This window comes from Dama dama, chromosome 23, assembly GCF_033118175.1.
Source record: "Dama dama isolate Ldn47 chromosome 23, ASM3311817v1, whole genome shotgun sequence".
Lineage (NCBI taxonomy): Eukaryota > Metazoa > Chordata > Mammalia > Artiodactyla > Cervidae > Dama > Dama dama.
In genome coordinates this window covers 37158767-37179530 of record NC_083703.1, presented here as the reverse complement: position 1 = coordinate 37179530, position 20764 = coordinate 37158767, and the positions used below count along the sequence as shown (strand labels likewise).

Sequence of the window (20764 nt, the reverse complement as noted above, 5' to 3'; positions counted from 1 at the left end):
ACGTAGAATATGTAAATGCATAGACACAGAAAGTAGATTAGAGTTTACCAAGAGCTGGGGGAAGAAGGAAGGAAGGGTTACTGCTTAATGGAGTTATGGCTTAGTTTCAGATGACGAAGATGATTTGGAAATAGTAGCAACAGTTGCACAGCTTTGTGAATGTACTGGATGGTACACTTAAAATGGTTAACACGGCACATTTTCTATTTTATGTATATATGTGTTTTATGATAATAACAACAACAATGGAAAACTTGGGTCCAGGAAACAGGTGATCAAAGACCAGGAAACAAAAAGAATTCATGAAATGATGACAAGGAGCCACGCTAGGCTGAATGACGACAGTCTGGCAAGAAAACAGCAGAAGCAGCTGCATCAGAAAGACCATGAATCTGATCAATGTGCTCTTGTGGGGGGTCTATAGAGTTGCCATCAGCCTGAGAATCAGCCCAGAGCATAAGTGGATCATGTTAGTATTCTTAGAATTTTGTTTTCTACCTACATCAGCTTCAACCAAAATTTTATTTCACAAAATATCACACTGCCTGATTTCTTTGTTTAGCAGCACTATTTTACAAACCATGGGAGACAAAAACACTGTTCTTATGCACATGTAGTTGACACACTTATCAAGGCACTCTGACTAGGCAGTAATCACAGGAGTCCCGGAAAGAATGAAATCAAAACATGTAGGCTTCATTACCAGGACTGAGTCCTCTGTTCTCAGTGTAATTAATTCAAAACAGAAAATGAAAAAGTCCTATTTAGAAAGCACTTTGAAATATCATTCCTGTCACCTAAAGAAAACCAGAAACATTCTTAAATTGCTACATTTACAACATGTATTACTTTATATTATATTGTGGAAAACACTCCAATAATTGAAAGTACTGTCCAAAACAAGGCAGCATTAGTCTCCAGTTTTTTATGCTACAGAAAGTCGCAGCCAAAAATTATGATGCTATAAAAGTTCAAAAGAGACTGTAAAACTTACCTGTTTAGACATATTTTCTGAAAATATTGCTGATTTTTCTTTTAAAAGTGTGACAAGGTCTTTATAAATTTCTCCTTTTCTCTCATAATTAATTTGCCCTTCATCATCTGTTTTGCCCTTTGGAAGAAAAAGTTTGGTGCTGTAATTAATGGACTAGCAACATAAGAACCTGATCAATAAATCACAACCCAACCACAAGTAATGTTTTCTTCTCTAGAGAATCCATGTGCTTGTCTTTACACATGAAATGTGCAGGCAAACCCTTCCCTCTTAATGTAATGTAAATTCATTTATCTATTTACTCCTTCAGCAAGCCTTTACCAAGGGCCTGCTAGACACACAGGACCTCCTAGACACACAGGGCTCGCTGCTACAGCAGAGACCTGAAAGCCCCTCCTCTCTGCTCTTCTGTCCTGTGAAAATGCATTACGACTTCATAAGACTGACGAAGTCATAAAGGCCTCTGAGGTGAGAATGTCACCACACAAAAGCCTATGTTTCTGTTGGTCACACCCTGCTCTTATTCTGTGTGGACCATGATTGCTATAGGTTCTTTTACCAGGGGTCTGACCTCCATGACCATCTGTCCCCCTTCCCTTGGCCTCTGTCTGTCTGTCTTGTCTCTTTCCTTTCCTGTTCCTATACCATATATGTGTGTGTGCATATGTATACACACACACACACATACACTGTAGTGTGTTACATATATAACTGTGTCTGTGTGTGTATAAAACCGCGTGTGTGTATATATATGTAACTTCTCAGGTGGCTCAGACAGCAATGCAGGAGACCTGAGTTCGATTCCTTGGGTCAGGAAGATCCCCTGGAGGAGGGAAAGGCAACCACCCAGTATTCTTGCCTGGAGAATTCTGTGGACAGAGGAGCCTGGTGGGCTTCAGTCCACGGGGTCGCAAAGAGTTGCACACCACCATGTATGTATACATACACACATATATATATAAAAAGTGAAAGTGTTAGTTGCTCAGTCATGTCTGACTCTTTGTCATGTCCCCTGGAGGAGGAGTGCCATTCCCGCCTCCAGGGGATCTTCCCAACCTAGAGATGGAATCCACATCTACTGCATTGCAGGGGGATTTTTTTACTGACTGAGCCATCAGGGGAAGCCCCCTGTGTGTGTGTGTGTGTGTGTGTGTGTGTGTGTGTATACACACACACATATATAACATAGTTATACATATAAACTGTAGTGTTTAATACATTTCCTTGTGATTACTGAACAGCTTCAGTTCCTTGTCTTCCATTTATTAAGCTGAGGAACACCCGGATATTTCCATATCAAACCACGTTGTATGTGCATCAACAGCCTTTTATAGAAGCAAAGGCTCCTCACCCCACTCTGGAAGGCCAAAGAAAAGCATTCCTCTTTTTTTCTCAATCTCTTATTTTTCAATTGGATATTCTGCTTTTCTATTAATAAAAACAAACTGAAAACAAAATCATATTTAGGTTGTCTGTGCAGGAACAAGCCCAGGGTCACACTGACAAGATGAGAACCGAAAGGCAGGTTAGCAGACGTGCCTCCTGCCACTAAGAACACGGCCCCACATCTCGATACCCACCCAGGCCGAGGCATGAGCACTCTCCAAACAGTCCTCTGGGAAGGCTGGGTCCCCGTTAAGGAGTTGGATCCTTCCTGCAGAATTTTGCTGTGAGTCCCAAGTTTACATGAAGACAGCGAGGGCAGGGCTTTGCAGAGAAGAAAGCTGAGCGGTTCCTTCCAGCCAAGTTCAGTAAGTAGGTGTGGGCCTCAACATCCAGGGTTTAATCCAGAAGATTCAGAAGGCCATGTGCCACCTCCCTCAGGTGGAGGGCCACCCACCCACACTCTGCTGACACTTGGGCCAAAGTCTGTAGAGCTGTTTCTCCATTGCCAGGCTGGCTGAATTTCCGTCAGCAAGAGGGGAGAGGTCGCCGGGGAGGCTGGACGAGGCAGGAGGGACTTGCTCCCTCCTACATCTTCTCAGTCACCCAGCAACGGCCCCTCACCCCACAGTGGCAGTTGCTTCCAGTAGCAACAGTTGGTTCTAGTTTCTGGGGGCTTCTCCCAGAGGCCCAGAACCAGGCTCATCAGGATCCCTCAGAAACACCACCAACAGCTGCTGGGGCCCCCGCTCAGAGACTCGGCTCTGTCAAATCCTACTCAGCCCCTGAGATGCCAGTTGCTAACTGGGCAGCACCCTCTCTTCAGGGGCCCCAGCTGGTTTCAGGGAGATACCTGGGCTCCGAGGGGACCAGCACAACCTGGAGGTGCCTGTTCTGCAGACGTGTGAGCCCCAGCTCTGTGGGGACCCTCTGAGCATCTAAGGGACCACCACCAAATGCAAGCAGGGCCCACTCTTCAGAGGTGTAAGTCCCAGTTCCGTGCAGGCGCTGTCCTGAGATGCTGAGGTCCCAGCACAGCCTGGAAGCCCCTCCCTGGGTAGCAGGGTCCCCTCTGCGGGAGCCTTTCCCCTGTGGACCCCCTCTTCTCTTTTGTTGGTCCCATCAGCACTGAGGACAGAAGCCAGTTATGGCTTTTGTATTACCTTGGAGCTCCTTTTTTGACTTAGTTTTTTCCCTCTAATACTTGTATCATTAATCAGCAAACTGATCATGTTAAAGAGGTTTTAGTTTTAGATAGCAGAATGGGTCACTCTGAAGGTCACTTCTTAGAATGCTGACTTGAGGACCTGTAGGGGCCACTGAAGCAGCAAACACAGCAAGGGGATCTGCTTGAATCCCACAGGACAATCCTTCAATTGCCTGGTTTTGGGGTTCAATCCTGGAGACATGCCGGCACTTACAGATCAACCTCAGGACCAAAGTCAATACTGGTTTAAAAAAAAAATTACTTACACCATTTAAAAACACTCCTTCTTTGCTGCAAGTAATGCACAAAATTTCAGCATCATGAGGTTTCACCAGCACGTAACAAATTTCGCCTTGAATCTGTCTCCAAGGTGGGGCTCGACATCCATTTGAAAATTCATAATCTGAAACCAATTATCACACAAGTAAAAGGAGCTTCTTAACCTCAACTTGCAACATAGCTTGGCTTCAAAAAATAAGATTGATACTTCAAGTTTTTGTTTCTTAAATATTTAGCTATTGAAGCATTTTGAAAATGTAATTATGAAGATAAATAGAATGTAACATGAACCTGAGGTGTACTCGATAGATTCCAAGACTGTCTGTTCTCCCTTTCCTGAGAACTGTTTAAGCAGCTCTATGTCATTCTTCACAGTCCCTGAATTTAATCGTATTTCTCTGAAATAAATGTTTAAGAAATTCATTTTAAAAGAGAATCCACAGAAAACAACATGAAAACATTCTATTATATAGTTTTTGTAATTAAAATATCAGTTAAATTATACATCAACAAAATTGTAGTGAATTTTAACCATGTTACAATCTCATAACACTGCCAGACATTAAAGAATTAGTGATTTGTATTTAATGCTGAGAATGTTGAATGTAACACTTAAATACACTCATTGAAACAGTCACTTCATTTCTTAATGAAACTATCAAAGTACTAGAAAAGACTAGAAAGATGAACAAGTTTTAAATCTTACAAACTCTACATGATAAGTGTATGATAATTTAAAAATTTATCTAATGATTTAAGAGACTTTGGGGATAAAAAGCCACATAATGGCTTTAGAACTAGATGAAATTCTACTAGAATGTTTTAGCTGAAAATTTTACATTTGGAACTAGAAATATTCATGCAAGAACTAAAATAAACACTTCTAAGCATTATTTTTCTTGTGTTTTCCCCTAAAGTTCTAAAAGTACTTTTTAGAACCAATTTTCAGAGATTTCTTTAAAAAAAAAAAAAAAAGACTCACAAGGAAATATGTTTCAGAGAATGATTGAGTAAGTGCAGATCCAGTTGCTTGAGTTGCAAGGCAATCTTCATCTTAATCTCACGTTCAGGATCATCATCTTTGTTCATTTTGTCAAGAACACTAGATACAAATGAGTTTCCATTTTTTTCATTTATTATATTATAATCCAAGCCCAAGACTTTTGCCACCGGATTTGTGTTTGCTGACCAAAAAAGTAAATTTCGAAAATTATCTTCTTGTCTATTACTAGAGTCATATAGAATATTAAGTCCTTTGGAGCCCACTCAAACACGTTTATTTCATTAAGCTTTCTCTGACTGACCCAACTTGAATTAATCTCTATTTCTCAGATTCTAGTGCACTTAGAAACTTTCTTACTCCTCTTGAGATGTTCACCTTGTGCTATAATATCATGTATATATGTCATCACCCCAATAGGCCAGAAGCCAAGAGGTCTGTTTCTTTTTAAGTTGACTCTGGGGCCTTATTCAGAATAGGCATTCAATTAATGCATCCAGATTTGAAGATAGAGAAATATTGGCCTCCTTAGAAAAATGATCACTAGAACTGTGTGTGTCTGTGTGTGTGTATCAGTGAACAGTATTCACAAATGTTTTCTCTCCAAACTAGCATGTTTTTATCAGTCTACAAATCTACTGCCAATCATTTCCACCTGTTTGAACTGCTTATATTTCCAGTGTCCTTAGATGTTAACTGGGAAAACAAACATAACAAGTATTTACATAAATGCTAAAATTATACTGAAAATTTTAAATCCCAACTCATAACCAAGGCTGAAAGTTGAATCTAGAGATGTTGAAAACAGAATTTAATAAAGGTCAAAATGGGGCTTCCCTGGTGGCTCAGATAGTAAATAGTCTGTCTGCCTGCAATGCAGGAGACCCAGGTTCAATCCCTGGGTTGGGAAGATCACCTGGAGAAGGAAAAGGAAACCCACTCCAGTATTCTTGCCTGGAGAATCCCATGGACAGAGGAGCCTGGCGGGCTACAGTACATGGAGTCACAAAAAGTTGGACATGATTAAGCCACTAACACTTTCAAAAAACTATACGGTTGAAAATGAGGGAGAAATGGGCAAAACCATGTTTAGGAAGGAGAAATGCAAGCCAGATGAAAATACATATGCATTTGGATTGAGGGGGAATGCTCAGGGGACTAATTTAGAAAGCATGACCTGATGGACATGAAGAGAAGATGGCATGGTTTTTAACTTTCCCACAGGAAATGAACTGTTGGCAGGAGAGGCTGGGGGCTGTTAGGAAAACCTGCATGGGGTAGGGCGCGGGCATCACGAGAAGGAGACCCAAGGGCCAAGCACTTAGTGAGCATCTCCACTCATCACCTTACAACTGTCATCTCTAAAGATTATGAAGAGAAATACCAGGTGAATTCTGGGGAAAGACACAAGCTGACTTCCAAATTGTCAGGAACTATACAATTTGGACCTAAAACTAAGAGCTTTACCTAGAACTCTTACAGAAAAGGCAAAATGCAGCAAAGGTTGCATATTTAGCCAGATTGGGTATATAACACTTTGTGGATTTAAGTTTACACATTAAGTTGAATTTAATGAATGGGCTGTGCCCTCAATTAACTCTTACTGAAATTCAGTTTTATTCTCAAGATACCATCCCTTTTCAGAAAAGTAGCTCTGATGTATAGGAAGAGTAGAGAAGACATAAAAAGAGGCTGCTGTCCTAAGGTTCACATCTTTCAAAAAATCAAAAGAATATAAAATGACCAACTTTCCATCTCACAGACACAGATAGTGGCAAAGAATGATGAGAGATAGAACCCATGTGCATTATGCCTGGGAACTACACGTCACATGATCACAAAGAAGCAAAGCACACACAGGACATAATTACCTACTATTAGGTATTTCTACTCATAAGAAATATTTAAAGCACAGTTATAGCAGGCAATCACATTCTGTTTTGCATGTCAGATGATTAGGCAATAAGAAGAACATTCTATAACTTTAGTGAAGAGGGAAAATATTTCCCGCTGAATGAAAGCAACAATTCACAGAAAGCTGTGTATTCGGGCTGAGACAAATGGGAAGTGAGATTATTATGGGTTGTCTGCTAAAGGAAGAGGCTACATTCATTTTAAAGGAAACTGATCACTATCTGGTACAGCAGGATGCAAGAGGATGGCTCCTAACCCTGGCCCTGGACATCTGTCTCTTTCCCTGACATGAACCTTAAAGGCCTCAGGTCTTTCCAGAAGCTAAGAAGGCTTGCTTTAAACCACACACAGAAATTAGAAATCTAGAAGTTGACTAATGGTAAAGCATTAGGGTTTTCATTTAAAGTGGAAAGCTGATATGAGCATAACATTTCAGCCAAGAAAAATTAAGGACATTTTTACAAAGCTGAACTTAGTACTTTTTACCTTTTAGCTTAGAGGACTTTTTCAAGATACTATAACAAATGATTCCCTCCCCAGCCCCCAAGATTATGTTTCTGAAAGTTCAAATCACAGACTGGAGTATAAATATCACCTTCAATACACGCTTGTGCTTCCTTCAGCTTCATACTTTTAGCAATGTATAACATACGTGACAGCTGCCCAAAGCTCCTAATTTTAATTTGTGGTACAGAGAGATATAGCAAAGGCTCTCCATTTTTATCAACTTCTTCTGATTTGACTGTTGTTCCACTAAAAAATGAAAAAAAAATTTTCTTGAAGGTTTAGGGTTACCTGAAGGCCAGTAGAGGTTAATTTAAGACATCTCAACACATTATTTCCATGTCTCATGATAAAATACAGAGAATATAAATAGGTCTTGTTAGAAGCTCATCTATTTTCCCACTTTCATCCACTTTTAGGCCCTTAAATCCCCAAACTTCTTTAGCAATATGATATATCCAGGAAAAAATTTTTAAGCAATCTCCTGAATACCTATGTAAATTCACAGTTTTGGGTTTTGTTTTTCCAATAATGCATTGGACATCTCTTTTAAAATCACTAGTTCTGTGGGAATCATTTATGTTTTGTGGATTTCCAATGTTATTTTATTTATAAAATTTTTATACCACAGTAATTAGTGGTTAGGAACTTTCTTGGCTACTCTGTTTCTGAGCCAAAAAAAAAAAGTGCTATGAAAAAAAGACAAACTAGATCCCCTCTGTGGATTATTTCCCCCCTCCAAACCCCTAATTTGGTTTACTTTAGGATAACAAGTAGTTTTTCTAACTAGACTTTTTCCTGATCAGAAATTGTTAGCTCTTGGTCTTTTTCCCATTTTAACTTTTTTTAGGTTGTCATTTCTAAAATATTAAGATTTTTTTTATGGCCACAATATATCTATACTACTTAACAACATTACTAACACTGCCCAGTTTTTCATCATATACTGATAATCCCTAGTAAAAGTGTCCACATCTGATATTAATTTTTTAATAGCATCTATTTATTTACTTGGTTGTACTGGGTCTTAGCTGAGGCATGTGGGGATCTAGTTCCCTGACCAGGGATGGAACCCTCACTCCCTGCTGTGCTTAGTCATTCAGTCACGTCCGACTCTTTGCAACTCTAAGGACTATAGCCTGCCAGGCTCCTCCGTCCATGGGGATTTTCCAGGCAAGAATACTGAGAAAGAAAGAAAGTGAAGTCACTCAGTTGTGTCCGACTCTTTATGACCCCATGGACTACCGCCTGCCAGGCTCCTCTATCCATGGGCTTTTCCAGGCAAGAATACTGAAGTGGGTTGCCATACCCTCCTCCAGGGGATCTTCCCGACCCAAGGATTAAACCTGAGTCTCCTGCATCACAGGCAGATTCTTTTTTTTTTTTTTTTTCACAGGCAGATTCTTTACCATCTGAGCCACTGGGGAAGCCCTGCATTGGAAGGCAAAAATCTCAACCACTGAACCACCAGGAAGTCTCAAGACCTGCTATTTTAAATTGTAACACAGATAAATAGTTGTGAGAGGTTGACAGTTCATCATAAAAAGTAAACCGACAGATTCAGTCAATCTATTACTATTTCACTAAAATAGAAAGAGGGTTGAAACTGGGGGATGGGGGGGTGTCCCGGTAACCTTATGTGGCAAAAGGGACTATGCAGATGGCTGACATTAAAGACTGTGAGATGAGACGACTGCTCTGGGGTATCTAGGTGGGTCAATGTAATCAAAAGGATCTTCAGAAGAGGCAGGTAGCAGGGTCAAGTCAGAGATGGTAACATGACAATGGAAACGGGTCAGTGATGCGGGCCACAAGCCTAAGGATACTAGTGGCCTCTAGAAGCTGCAGAAGGTAAGAATAAAGGAACATAACCCTGCCCACACTCATTTGTAGAATTTTTGTCCCCTCCAGAACTGTAAGATTTAAATCCATGTTGTTTTAAGTCATTACGTGCATTGTAATTTGCTGCAGCAGCAACCAGAAAGGAAGACAGGGGCTTTATCAGTCTCCCCCACTGCTCTGTTCCCAGGACCTTGAAGAGTAACTGGGCACAGAAGGTGTTTGACAGATGCACGAGGAATAAATGAAGGAGCAAAATGGTTTTAGATTAGCCAGTGCTAGGCATAATTTACAGAATGTTTATTTTCCCTGGAATAAAGCTTTTGAAAAAACTCCCTTAGGACTGAGGAGTAGTCTTAGAGGTCTGTATTGGGGCGGGACCACTGGTGCTGAAAGGACGAAGAGAGGATGAAGTCACAGGCAGAATAAATACCCACAGGATCAAGCTCCTAAACTTGAGAAAGTGACACTCCTGGGGAGACCAGGAGAATGGCAGGGTATGGGGACATGTCTCATTGTCCTGCCAGCTGCAGTATGCAGCTGAACAGAGCCGGAGGAGCTAAAATGCCAGGGACCAAGAGGATTCTTGAAAAGCAGGCTCCCACTTCAGGCTCGCAGTCTCTAGCCCTGAAGACAGAGCTCTTTGGAAGAAAACTACTGTAGCCATCTTGATAAGGTTAAGAAGAATGAAAGAAAGAATAAATGAAATCCGTCGACCTGATCAAGAAGACTTTTAAACTGGAATTGAGAAGGGAGCTAAAAATGCTCAGCTAATACAATAGAGAGCAGGAAAAATGTCTCATTTATTTAATCCCCAACGTCAAGTTCCATGTCCAGAACACAGTAATCACTCCACAGATATATGTCTGAATAGTAACATAGGAAATAAGGCTGTAGTTGAGAAACTATTCAGTAATTCTCAGGGATGAGAAGCAAAGAGTTCAGTAACAGAATTTCAGGCCACTGGTCTGTGACTCTGAAATTTTAATCAAAATACAATAATCATTGTCTCATCAAACAATACCATTTTAAGGCTGGAGATCACATGTTTCAGCCCTTAGTGATATTGATCAGAAGGTTAAGGACCATAAAGGTGTGAATTGGGTGTGAAATGTGCATTTCCAGTAGAGGCGGCGTCCTGCTCCAATGTCCTGATGTCTCATCCACACAGAACTTATACCAGCATCTAATTTCTCCCAAATCATTTATTTATGATCACTGAGACACAGCAGACAGTCAGTCACAACTAACATACAGCAATATTAAAGCAGACACGATTCAAAAATCCTAGTTCTACCAGAGGGGAGGAAAGAAGAGGTAACATCATTTTCAACAAGTGATTCTGAATGCTTACCCAATCAAAAACTGCTTACCCGATTAAAAAAAGGTATGGATCCTAAGGGGGAAAGAGGAGGTGGAATGAACTGGGAGATCGGGACTGACATATACACACTGTTGATGCTATGTATAAAATAGGCAACTAATGAGAACCTACTGCGTAGCACAGGGAACTCTACTCCATGCTCTGCGGTGACCCAAATGGGAAGGAGTCCAAAAAGAGGGGATGTGTGTGTACATACAGCTGATTCACATGCTGTACACAACAAGACAAAGCAACTATACGCCAATAAAAACTATAGAAAAGAAAAGAAAAAGGGCAAAGGACTTGAACATACATCGCACTAACAGGGATTTACAGATGGCAAATAAGCAAATAAAAAACTATTCAAAAATAACTAGCAATTATACATATTCATAAATCGATTATTTTTCAAATTCTTTTCCCTTTTAGGTTATTACCGAGGATTGAGCACTTTGCTGTACATCTGAAACACAACACTGATAATCAACAATGCTCTAATATAAAATAGAATTTTTTAAAAACAAGAAAAAGTGCCCAAGCTGCTCTGTACAGACTCTAAGTAACTAAGTTCTGGGTATCACCCGCAGAGAGTGTCACCGCTGAGTGCTGTCACCTGTCCTTAATTCACAGTGATTTGGGGTTCATTCTGAGGTGTTTTAGGAAGATTATTAATCTCATCCTGTGTGATAAGAACAAAAACAACTGGAAACAGTGATAAAAGAGACCTACGATTTCCATCAAAATGAAAGAGATATTTCCTCCTCAACACTGAATGTGGAGAGATAATACAGGATGAACAGGTGTACCTCGGGAAAGAGTCTAAAGGAGATAAAAGAATCGGGCCAGTGTTGTGCTCATCTAGTCAACTAATAACCAACTGCACAAAAGGAAAGAAGATGGTGGATGAAACATAAAACTTCCTGTGTGACTAAAGGATCAGTTTCAATGTCAAATGCCAATAAGTATAGCTCAGAAGAAGGCTCATCACACCTGTGTTGATGGCTACAGAGTGTGCCCTTGGAGATTCACAGCAGCCAAGAAATAAGGCCACAAGTAAAAGTGTGGTCTCCTATATATCTGCAGAGATCAGCAAAAGGGGGGGCGGGCGTCACTTGGCTGCTTTAACAGAGTTTTGGTATAGATGAAATGGCCTTGCTTTGGAAGAAGAGGACTGAGAGAATGAATAGCCCCAAGAAGAATCTGCCTTTGTTCTGAAACATCCAAGGATATTACTATTTGGTAGAAACATGTCTGGAAACTCCAGGCTTAAATCCTCATGATGACTTGGGTATCCACATGGTCTTACAGATATGAATCTTGACTAGGGGGCTTCCTCCAATTTAAATAAGTAAATAAATGAGTTCTAAGGCCCTGCAGCTAAGCAAAAGAGTGCATATGAACCAAAGAGCAAAGAAAGAAGCAGAGGGACTGTTTAACTACACATTCTTCTCATCATTGAGGTCATCGCTGATTTACATCACGTGATGTGCTCCTGGATGGACCAAATACCACATGACTTTGGGTGCTGAAGGTTCTTTGGTTTAGCGGATAGAGTACAGGGTGGGTCAGGACCTGGATGTGAGAGCATTTGGTATTCTCCTTCATTCCCTCAGAGTTCAGTCGGTAAAGCCTGCAATGCAGGAGACCCAGGTTCAGTCCCTTGGTCAAAAAGATCCCCTGGAGAAGGAAATGGCAACCCAGTCCAGTGTTCTTGGCTGGAGAATCCCATGAACAGAGGAGCCTGGTGGGCTACAGTCCACGGGGTCGCAAGAGTCAGACATGACTTAGTGACTAAATGACAATGGCCACCAAAATTTCAGCTATATCTTTTGTATTCTTTGGGTCAGTCAAAGAAGACTGGTTTCCATCAAGACACACAGGAATAGTTTCCACCATATGCAGCAACTGCTACTATCACACCCCTCTCATTTCGGCTATCATCAAAGAGATCATCGACCGAAGACAGAAACAGGAATGACAAATAGAAAAACCAGCCCATGGAAAAGCTGCATGGTAAACTTGACAGAAGGAACACAACAAAGGGGTAGCCGGTTCAAAACATACATGGTGTCAAAATGTCCAAACATCCTGCTTGAGGGAATACTGCATCTAGAGACTGCATGTAGAGATACAAAAATAGAAATAAAGCAAAAAGAAACTGGATGGGGATAGAGATATAGGGATGCATTATGTGAATGTCAAAATGGCAGGAAAGCAATGACAAACCTAGACAGTGTGTTGGAAAGCAGAGACATTACTCTGCCCACAAAGGTCCGTATAGTCAAGGCTATGGTCTTCCCAGTGGCCACGTATGGTTGTGAGAGCTGGACCGTAAAAAAGGCAGAATGCCAAAGAATGGATGCCTTCGAACTGTGGTGCTGGAGAAGAGTACTGAAAGTCCCTTGGACAGTAAGGAGATCAAACCAGTCAATCTTAATGGAGATGGACCCTGAATATTCACTGAAAGGACTGATGCTGAAGCTGAAACTCCAGTAATTTTGGTCATCTAATGCGAACAGGCAACTCATTGACAAAGTCTCTGATGCTGGGAAAGATCGAGGGCAAAAGGAGAAGACGACGTCAGAGGAGGAGATGGCTGGACAGCATCACTGATGCAATGAACATGAACTTGGGCAAACTCAAGGGAGATGGTGAGGGACAGGGAGGCCTGGCGTGCTGCAGTCCATGGGGTTGCAAAGAGCCAGACAGGACTGAGCAACAGAACAACAATAACATGTGAATGTCAGCCCCCCCTTACTAGGTCACAGATGTGATCATCTGTATTTGGAATACACAATCAGTACCAAGGCAAGTTGCAACAATAATCACGATCTCTTCTGACATGTGCTTTAAAATCCATGGTTGTACTAAGTAGTTCCTATGTTTTTAATTGATTTTTCAGGTGAGTTCATCTTTCAAAAATTAAAAAAAAAAAAAAAACAATGCATGATGCTACACTGAACTTAGGTGAGAGAAATGAAATACTTTGGAGAAAGTGACCATTAGCACAGTTAAACATAAAATATAATTTAAAAAAAAGATTTATGAAAATTCAGAGAGAAAATAGACCATGATATCAGAACCAAAGTGCTCTTGAAATACAGTTCAAGAATGATTTTCCAGGGACTTCCCTGGTGGTCCAGTGATTTAAGACTTCCAGTTAAGGGGTGCAGGTTTGATTCCTAATCAGGGAGTTAAAATCCCACATGCCTCAGGGCCAAAAACCCAAAACATAAAACAGAAGCAATATGGTAACAAATTCAATAAAGACTTTTTAAAAAAAGAATGATTTTACATTCTCTAAAAATTAAATTCTGAGTTTATGCTCAAAAATAATCCCAAATGGATAAGGCATGTATAGCAAACTTTGGCTAGAGAACTCTTTTTCATAAGATCAGACTTTAAAAGTTCATATGCAAAACTAAAGAGGAACAAAAGAAGAGGATCAGAATGCCTAAAGTGACACATAAACTGAAGTTGACCAAAAAAAAAAAAAAAAAGAATATATGAATTTATATATATTTATCATCTACAATGTATATTTACAGAATACATTTTATACAAGTATAATCATATTTCTATAAACCTATGTAATTTATATAAAATATATATTCAGCTATGATCAAAAGACATAAATTGCTAGCCTGCTGTTTGAGGTGGAGGTAGGATTTTTTTTTGAATCTCAGATTTGGAAGGTTTTCATTTAAGGACAACGCTAATTGTTAGGAAGTCTTTTTCTTATTTTAAGCAAGATGTACATTTCTCCCTTTGCTGCCCCACAGATTTTACAGATTTAAATACCAGAAGGGGTTTTGTCTTTATCTCAGGTCATGAAACCAATGCCTGGTGGCATCTGGCAGGTGGTGTGAGTGGAAAGACCAGTCACAAAGCAACAGCAAATGTTGGAGAGTACAGTGACCTAGAAACACATTCCCGATCAAAAGAAAGTTCAAATGTAAAAATTAGATAGTGTATTGGCCAAACTACACATCCTCAGATTTCACCCAAGTCCCTCCAGGTTTCTGAGATTGCTGTGATTCATACAGGTTAAGCGATTTGCCTTAAACCTACAACCAATCAATAAAAAACATGCAACTAAAGACATTAAACTCTAGAAGCAATTCATTGGCTTACCTGACAGCATAGCCTGATCCAAATGCTGAGGGGTCCAAATTTGTTTTCCATTCCAGCGGTTCTACAAAAACATAGTTTGCCTCTTGGGGATATTTATAGATAAAACTCTCCACAAACATCACGATTTCCTTCACTATAGCCTCATTGAGAGGAGTCACTTCCAGGGTCTTAGCCCCATGCCCCGCAGCAGTCCACTGCGCAGACCTGGTCAGTGCCACGCCCATGGGATCCCAGGATGCTCAAACCCGAGCTCAGCACACACACTGCAACAGAGCAGAGAGACAGACAATAGCATCCATCCTCCTAGAAGAACATTTCTCATTTTCAAGATTTTAAGCTAGTACTTACCCAACCCGCATTCTGCTTGTTCATCTTAGAGATGGATTTTTTAAAAAATTATCCAATCGCTCTTCGAGTCAATAAAATAGTTAATGCTCCCTGAACCAGCTCTAAGTAAAACTGACCCAAGGACATAAGGATTTTCCAATATCTGCCTGCCCTGGAATGAATAACTTCTTTCTCATTTTCAGCCTAAGACAGAGAATTCCGGTCAGAAAATGGAAACAGAAAAGTCCAAGAGCAGAAAAAAAAAGAATCGGAGGAGGCACGGCTTCTGGTTTGCAACTCTGCTGGGGCCAGCGATTGAGAGATGCTCTTTTGAGTTGGATCACACGTTGTTTAGAATTATGCTATTAAACTGAATTCTGTTATTCTTCGTTGTAACATACATCTGTATCTGTGCAATGATGGCTGATGAACATTCCCCAAATGCCCTCAGAATTCATAAGAAATAGAATAAGAACATTAAATAAAATAGAATTTTAATTTCTTTCTGAAAATTGGCAAGGCACATATTGACCGTATTAATCAAAATATTTGAGTAATTCAAATTCCATACTCCCTGCATATATCTTGCCCAGAATACTTTATCATAATTCATACCTTGTTTAAGAGCAAATATAAGCATGAATGAGAATCTTTTTAGCCTGTTTATCTAAGTCAATTATCAGATGATTCTAGCATTAAAATGTGTAAAACAGAAATTGAAATAAACTTCATTTTTGATAAATAGAAATTAGCCTTTAAAAGAGATATCTGAAAAGATAACATTATCTGCATACTTAAATAAGAGCCAAGTTAATAAATAAGCCCTGATATTACTATATTATGGAACTTTGTCTTTTTTTTAGATAATCTATACTTGTTTATTTTCTCATTTGCAATTAACACTGATCGTTAAAACCTTTCACCTGGAATAGAAGAATGATTTAAAAGTCAAATAAAAATATAATTAGCTTCCGACTTCCATAAGTATTACAAAAGCTCAGAACCAAGATTCTGTAGAAATGGTTTGGAGGTTTTACTTTTCATCCTGTTGTTATATCTTCAAATCCAGTAACAGGGATATCTAGATCAGAGGTCCTCGACTGGGCAGTACTGGCTGCTGAGCAGCCGTGAAGAAGTATTGTACAGATGTTTTATTATCGAAACGATAGAAAGAGGACATCGTGAACACTTAGTGATGAAGACCAAGAATGCCAGATGTCCTGCCGTGTGCAGGACGGTTCCCTAGAAGGAAGAACCATGATGCAAACTCCAACACTTAGCACGTAACCAATTTCAGATAATTCATACCTGAGCCTACAACCCCTTGCTACTTTACAAATAATCACAAAGGATTTTTCACAGTTTAAATATGCTTTGAATTTTCCAGAATTGAGACTACCATATAAATCAAAGGATGGTTGTAAATACTTATTTTATATGGAACTTTACCAGGAGGTCAGCATTTTGCAAAATTATATCATTGATTGAAACTCTAGTCACACAATTTAAGTTTGTGACATGACTGTATTTGGGGCTACTGCATACACAGCAATTCAACATAAGACTGGAGTAATTAATTGATTTTGTTGTTCAGTTGCTAAGTTGTGTCCAACTCTTTGTGACCCTATGGACTGCAGCACACCAGGCTTCATTATATTCTAGTATAGCGACTACCTGAGTATTTGCATGCTGATATTTTATTACAATCATCTTCTTTTATTTTACAGTTAGAGCACCATTGAGATTTAAAACTATGATTTTGATTTCAGAAGAATAAAGTGAGCATTACAAAATATTATAAGAAGTATTGGATCAGATAAAGTTTAGAACAACATAATATACATACATACACATAATATACATATATGCACATATGTATATCTGTAAAAATGCTAGTGAAATAAAATGAATACCAAAAATATATAAATTTGTTCTGTGCATTCATTTTAGTATTCCAGTTTCTATTGCTACATTCTGAACACATAAGCAAGCACTGATGTTTATGTGTGACACTTGAGTTTCGCAATACTATGAAAGAAAGTGCAGATAGATCTATTTCATATGGAAAGGCTCAGGTGGATGGTTCTGTTTGTTTTTAAACTAAAGGTAAACTTGTTTCAGTTTATAAAGTTATTGTTTAAATCATTTCCTTCTTGCACCTTTTTTTTTTTAACTTGTGAAATTACATAAGGCTATAGCAGTTCACATACCAGATACTAATTTTCTGGAAGACACTTAAAAAGGAGCTAAGAAACGCAAAAAGTTCTTTTCTTCATCATGATAAAGTTTTCTAGGAATGTGTGTAACATATTTGACACTATTCAAATTGTTTTTCTAAGTCTAATAAACCCAGGAGCTGCAGCAATGGACAGGTTTGACTTAAGAAGGCCTAAGAAAAAACTGGGGTTTCCCTGGTGTCTCAGTGGTAAAGAATCTGACTGCCAAGCAGGAGATGCAGGCTCGATCCCTGGGTCGGGAAGATCGCCGGGAGAAGGAACTCCAGGAGTGGCAATGCACTCCAATATTCTTGCTGGGATAATCCCATGGACAGAGGAGCCTGGCAGGCTACAGTCCATGGGGTTGCAAAGAGTTGGACATGACTTAGTCAATAAACAACAACAAGTGAGGCTATGACTATCCAGAAGACAAGCACAATATTATTAAGACTAGTATGGGGGGGGGGGGGGCGGTGGGAGTGGAACAGAATCGCAAAAAGAAGACCATGTATAAAAGATTTTTTAAAAAAAGGCTTTGCAGACCCAACTGAGTTTTTAAAAGAAAAAACAGGTAGTCTTGTATTTTTTTTTTCTTCTTAAGTATGGGAACTTCTAATGACTTCTAAATTTGCAAAGAGAACAAAAGCTACAGCATTTATTCCTCTAATTCCAGTAATGTTCCAAAAATTTAAACACTAACATTTTTTTATCAAGACAGGTTGATGGGACGTTTACACCCAGCACCAACCCATGAGATCTTAGAGCCTGAGAATCATGGTTACAATGAACATATGTGAATACATAGTACTTATTTTGAGTTAAACCAAGATTTTGAAACTTAACAATGACAAGGGAAAAGGTTTTTGTGCATGTTTGTTTCCATAAACTGAGAAATCACTTTACACTCATATTGTCTACTCATCCAATAGATACAACAGTTTGTTTTTTTCTTTTTAAGGGTCCGTTGTAAGCCTCCAGTATCATTCCTAAAATAAAGCCCATTCGTGAATAACTTCTGGAACACCTGAGCAGAAGCAAAACTCAATTCTTTACGAGACTAGGGAATATAAGCGTCCACTCTAAGATCTAGCGGGTTAGGAGCAGTGCCTGCGCTGGCGTCCAGAGAACGAGGATACCAGCCGGTGAAACCTGCAGAAAGATTGGTTTCAGGGCTGACAGGAATCGAGCCCTGAATAAAAACAAACAGACCCGATGTGGAGATGCGCAAGGATGGCACCAGCCGGTCCTCGAACTGAGTAAAGTCTAGTCAAGTATTTGCGCGGGAGGCCGCGGTCCTCGGCTGGGAGGACGGAGACGGGCGGGAAGAAGCGGCAGCGAAGACGCACGGAGATGGAGGCAAAGCTGCGGAGACGGAGGAAGGAGAAGGGAAGGCAGGCCAGGAGCGGCGGGAGCGGCAGCCAGGGAAGGGGACGTGGATGCGGTCCGGGCTGGAGACTGCAGAGCCGAGGTCCCAGGCCCGGCAGGAGCGGGGTGTCCGCGGGGAAGCAGGGGCTGGGCGGGATGGGAGAACGCGAAGGGGGCGGATACCGGGTCCGAGGGGAGAAAGGGAAGGCGGGAGGGGACAGAAGCGAAGGCTGAGCGCGGCTCCTCAACTTCTCCATCCCCGCGGCCTGCTGCAAAGACGCCAGCGCCCGCCGGTCGCACTCACCGCAGCACCCGGCTCAGCGCCCCGCGCTCCGCACTCCGCCCGCGCGCCCGCCGGTTGCTAGGACGCCGGGTAAACACGGCGCCCTGCGCGCGCCCACGTCCAGCCCGAAGGCCCGCCCCCGCCCCAGCCTCTCGTCCAGCCCTGAGTCCCGCCCCCGCCCCAGCCCCGCGTCCAGTCCGGAGTCCCGCCCCCGCCCCAGCCCCGCGTCCAGTCCCCGAGTCCCGCCCCCGGGCCCAGTCCCTGAGTCCCGCCCCCGCCCCAGCCCCGCGTCCAGTCCCCGAGTCCCGCCCCCGCCCCAGCCCCGCGCCCAACCCGGAGTCCCGCCCCCGCCCCAGCCCCGCGCCCAGTTCCCGAGCCCCGCCCCCGCCCCAGCCCCGCGTCCAGTCCCCGAGCCCCGCGCCGCCCTGGAGACAAACGCGCTCCGTTCTTCTCTCTTCTCCAGCTCCCCGAAGTCGCGTCCTCCTGGCTCCACCAGGTGGGAAACCTGTCACCTAACCTAACGCGCGGTGAGAGGTTTTAGCAGCAATTTCAAGGTAGAACCGAAAGCAGATGGAAAATAGTCACTGGAAACGCCGTTTTGTTTCCCCCTAGGCTTCTAGACAGAAGTCCCATCGCGTTCCTTGAGGAGTTCTGTGTACCCGAAATCTTTCCTGGGTTCTGAAAAATAGCACAGGGCCTCTTAGAGGATGTTTGAGGTGCACATATTTCTCTCCAGAAAGCAAATAAACTAGAATTCTGGGATATTCACTGGAAAAGCAAAAACTGCTCTTGGATACTCTAGTTCGTAGAACTAGAATGAAATAAGGACATTTCCCCTGTTTCTAAATGCCTTTCACCTCTGCGTGCCAAGATGACTTTGACTCCACCAGCAGACACTACCATCAGGAGATGTGGTTAAGTCTTAGTCTGTTAAGTCTTAGTCGGGTAAGTCGTGTCCGACACTGCGACTCTATGGGCTTTAACCCTGCAGGCTCCTCTGTCCATGGGATTTCCCAGGCAAGAATACTGGAGTGGGTCGCCATTTCCTTCTCCAGGGGATCATCCTGACCCAGGGATTGAACCATGTCTCCTACATTGGGAGATGGCTTCTTTACCACTGAGCCGCCTAGGAAGCCCACTAACAGGAGACCAACCTTGAAAAACCAGAGGGAGGGAGTGGAAAAAAGGAAAATATTTTTGGGGTGAAAAAGGGGGAGGAATGAACAGTGTACTGTCTTGGCTGATGGAGTGTTTGGAGACAGCCGGGATGGTTGGGGGGTGGGGGGCAGCAGGGAAGGAGGGAGGGAGACAGTGTTCAGGAACTAGAACTGGATTGTTTTTCCTTAAAGCCAGCAGGTCTGAGGATGTCAAGTGTCACGTGTGAGGGTAGTATGTTTTTGCCACTCAAAAACAGCTTTCTGCAGACACACAGAGAAATAAGGTTGATGTGGCCTTTGCTTTGGGTTCTTTTCTTCTCTTTTTGAGATTGTGAAACTTCTCAGCAGTGGAATCTTTTTGCCTGAAGGGGCCTGCCTTCCAGGGAAGCCTAGAGTTGCAAGCACCAGAAAGGAAGATTATGTGCCAGTAAGTGTAAGGGGCCCAATGAAAATTTTTTTAAAGGTGGTAAGATTACATTCAGGAGCACATTCTACACCTGTAGGGCTGAAGCAGGGTCATGACCTGGTGAAGTTCAACAAGCTGGGGAGGGGCCACCTTTCAGAAGCATGAAGCTTCTTCTGGTATTTCATTTCACTTGTGCATTTTAATCAGCTGTAGAATATGAGAACACATTTACTGTGCCCAATGTAGAAACTGGCCAGAGATCTACAGAATGCTGGACAGTTGACATTGGTTTGCAAAGTGGGAACAAATCAGCACCAACCAAGATCTGAGCATTGGCCACATTCATGCCGAGTCAGAATCTATCATTGCTTACTCCTATTCCAAACTGGAATT

At 41.6% G+C, this 20764-nt stretch overlaps 1 protein-coding gene across 1 annotated transcript in view; it reads right to left on the bottom strand.

Annotated features, from left to right (window-relative positions):
- ODAD2 (outer dynein arm docking complex subunit 2) overlaps positions 1-14841 on the bottom strand; it is a 146545-nt gene extending 131704 nt beyond the window's left edge. Inside the window, exons 1-6 of the mRNA XM_061125741.1 lie at positions 14618-14841; positions 7373-7530; positions 4846-5047; positions 4155-4261; positions 3851-3987; positions 995-1111 (exon numbers count right to left, since the gene is read on the bottom strand). Coding sequence (XP_060981724.1) covers positions 995-1111; positions 3851-3987; positions 4155-4261; positions 4846-5047; positions 7373-7530; positions 14618-14841 — 945 coding nt within the window. The remainder of the gene's footprint in view (positions 1-994; positions 1112-3850; positions 3988-4154; positions 4262-4845; positions 5048-7372; positions 7531-14617) is intronic.
- Between the last annotated feature and the right edge of the window lie 5923 nt (positions 14842-20764).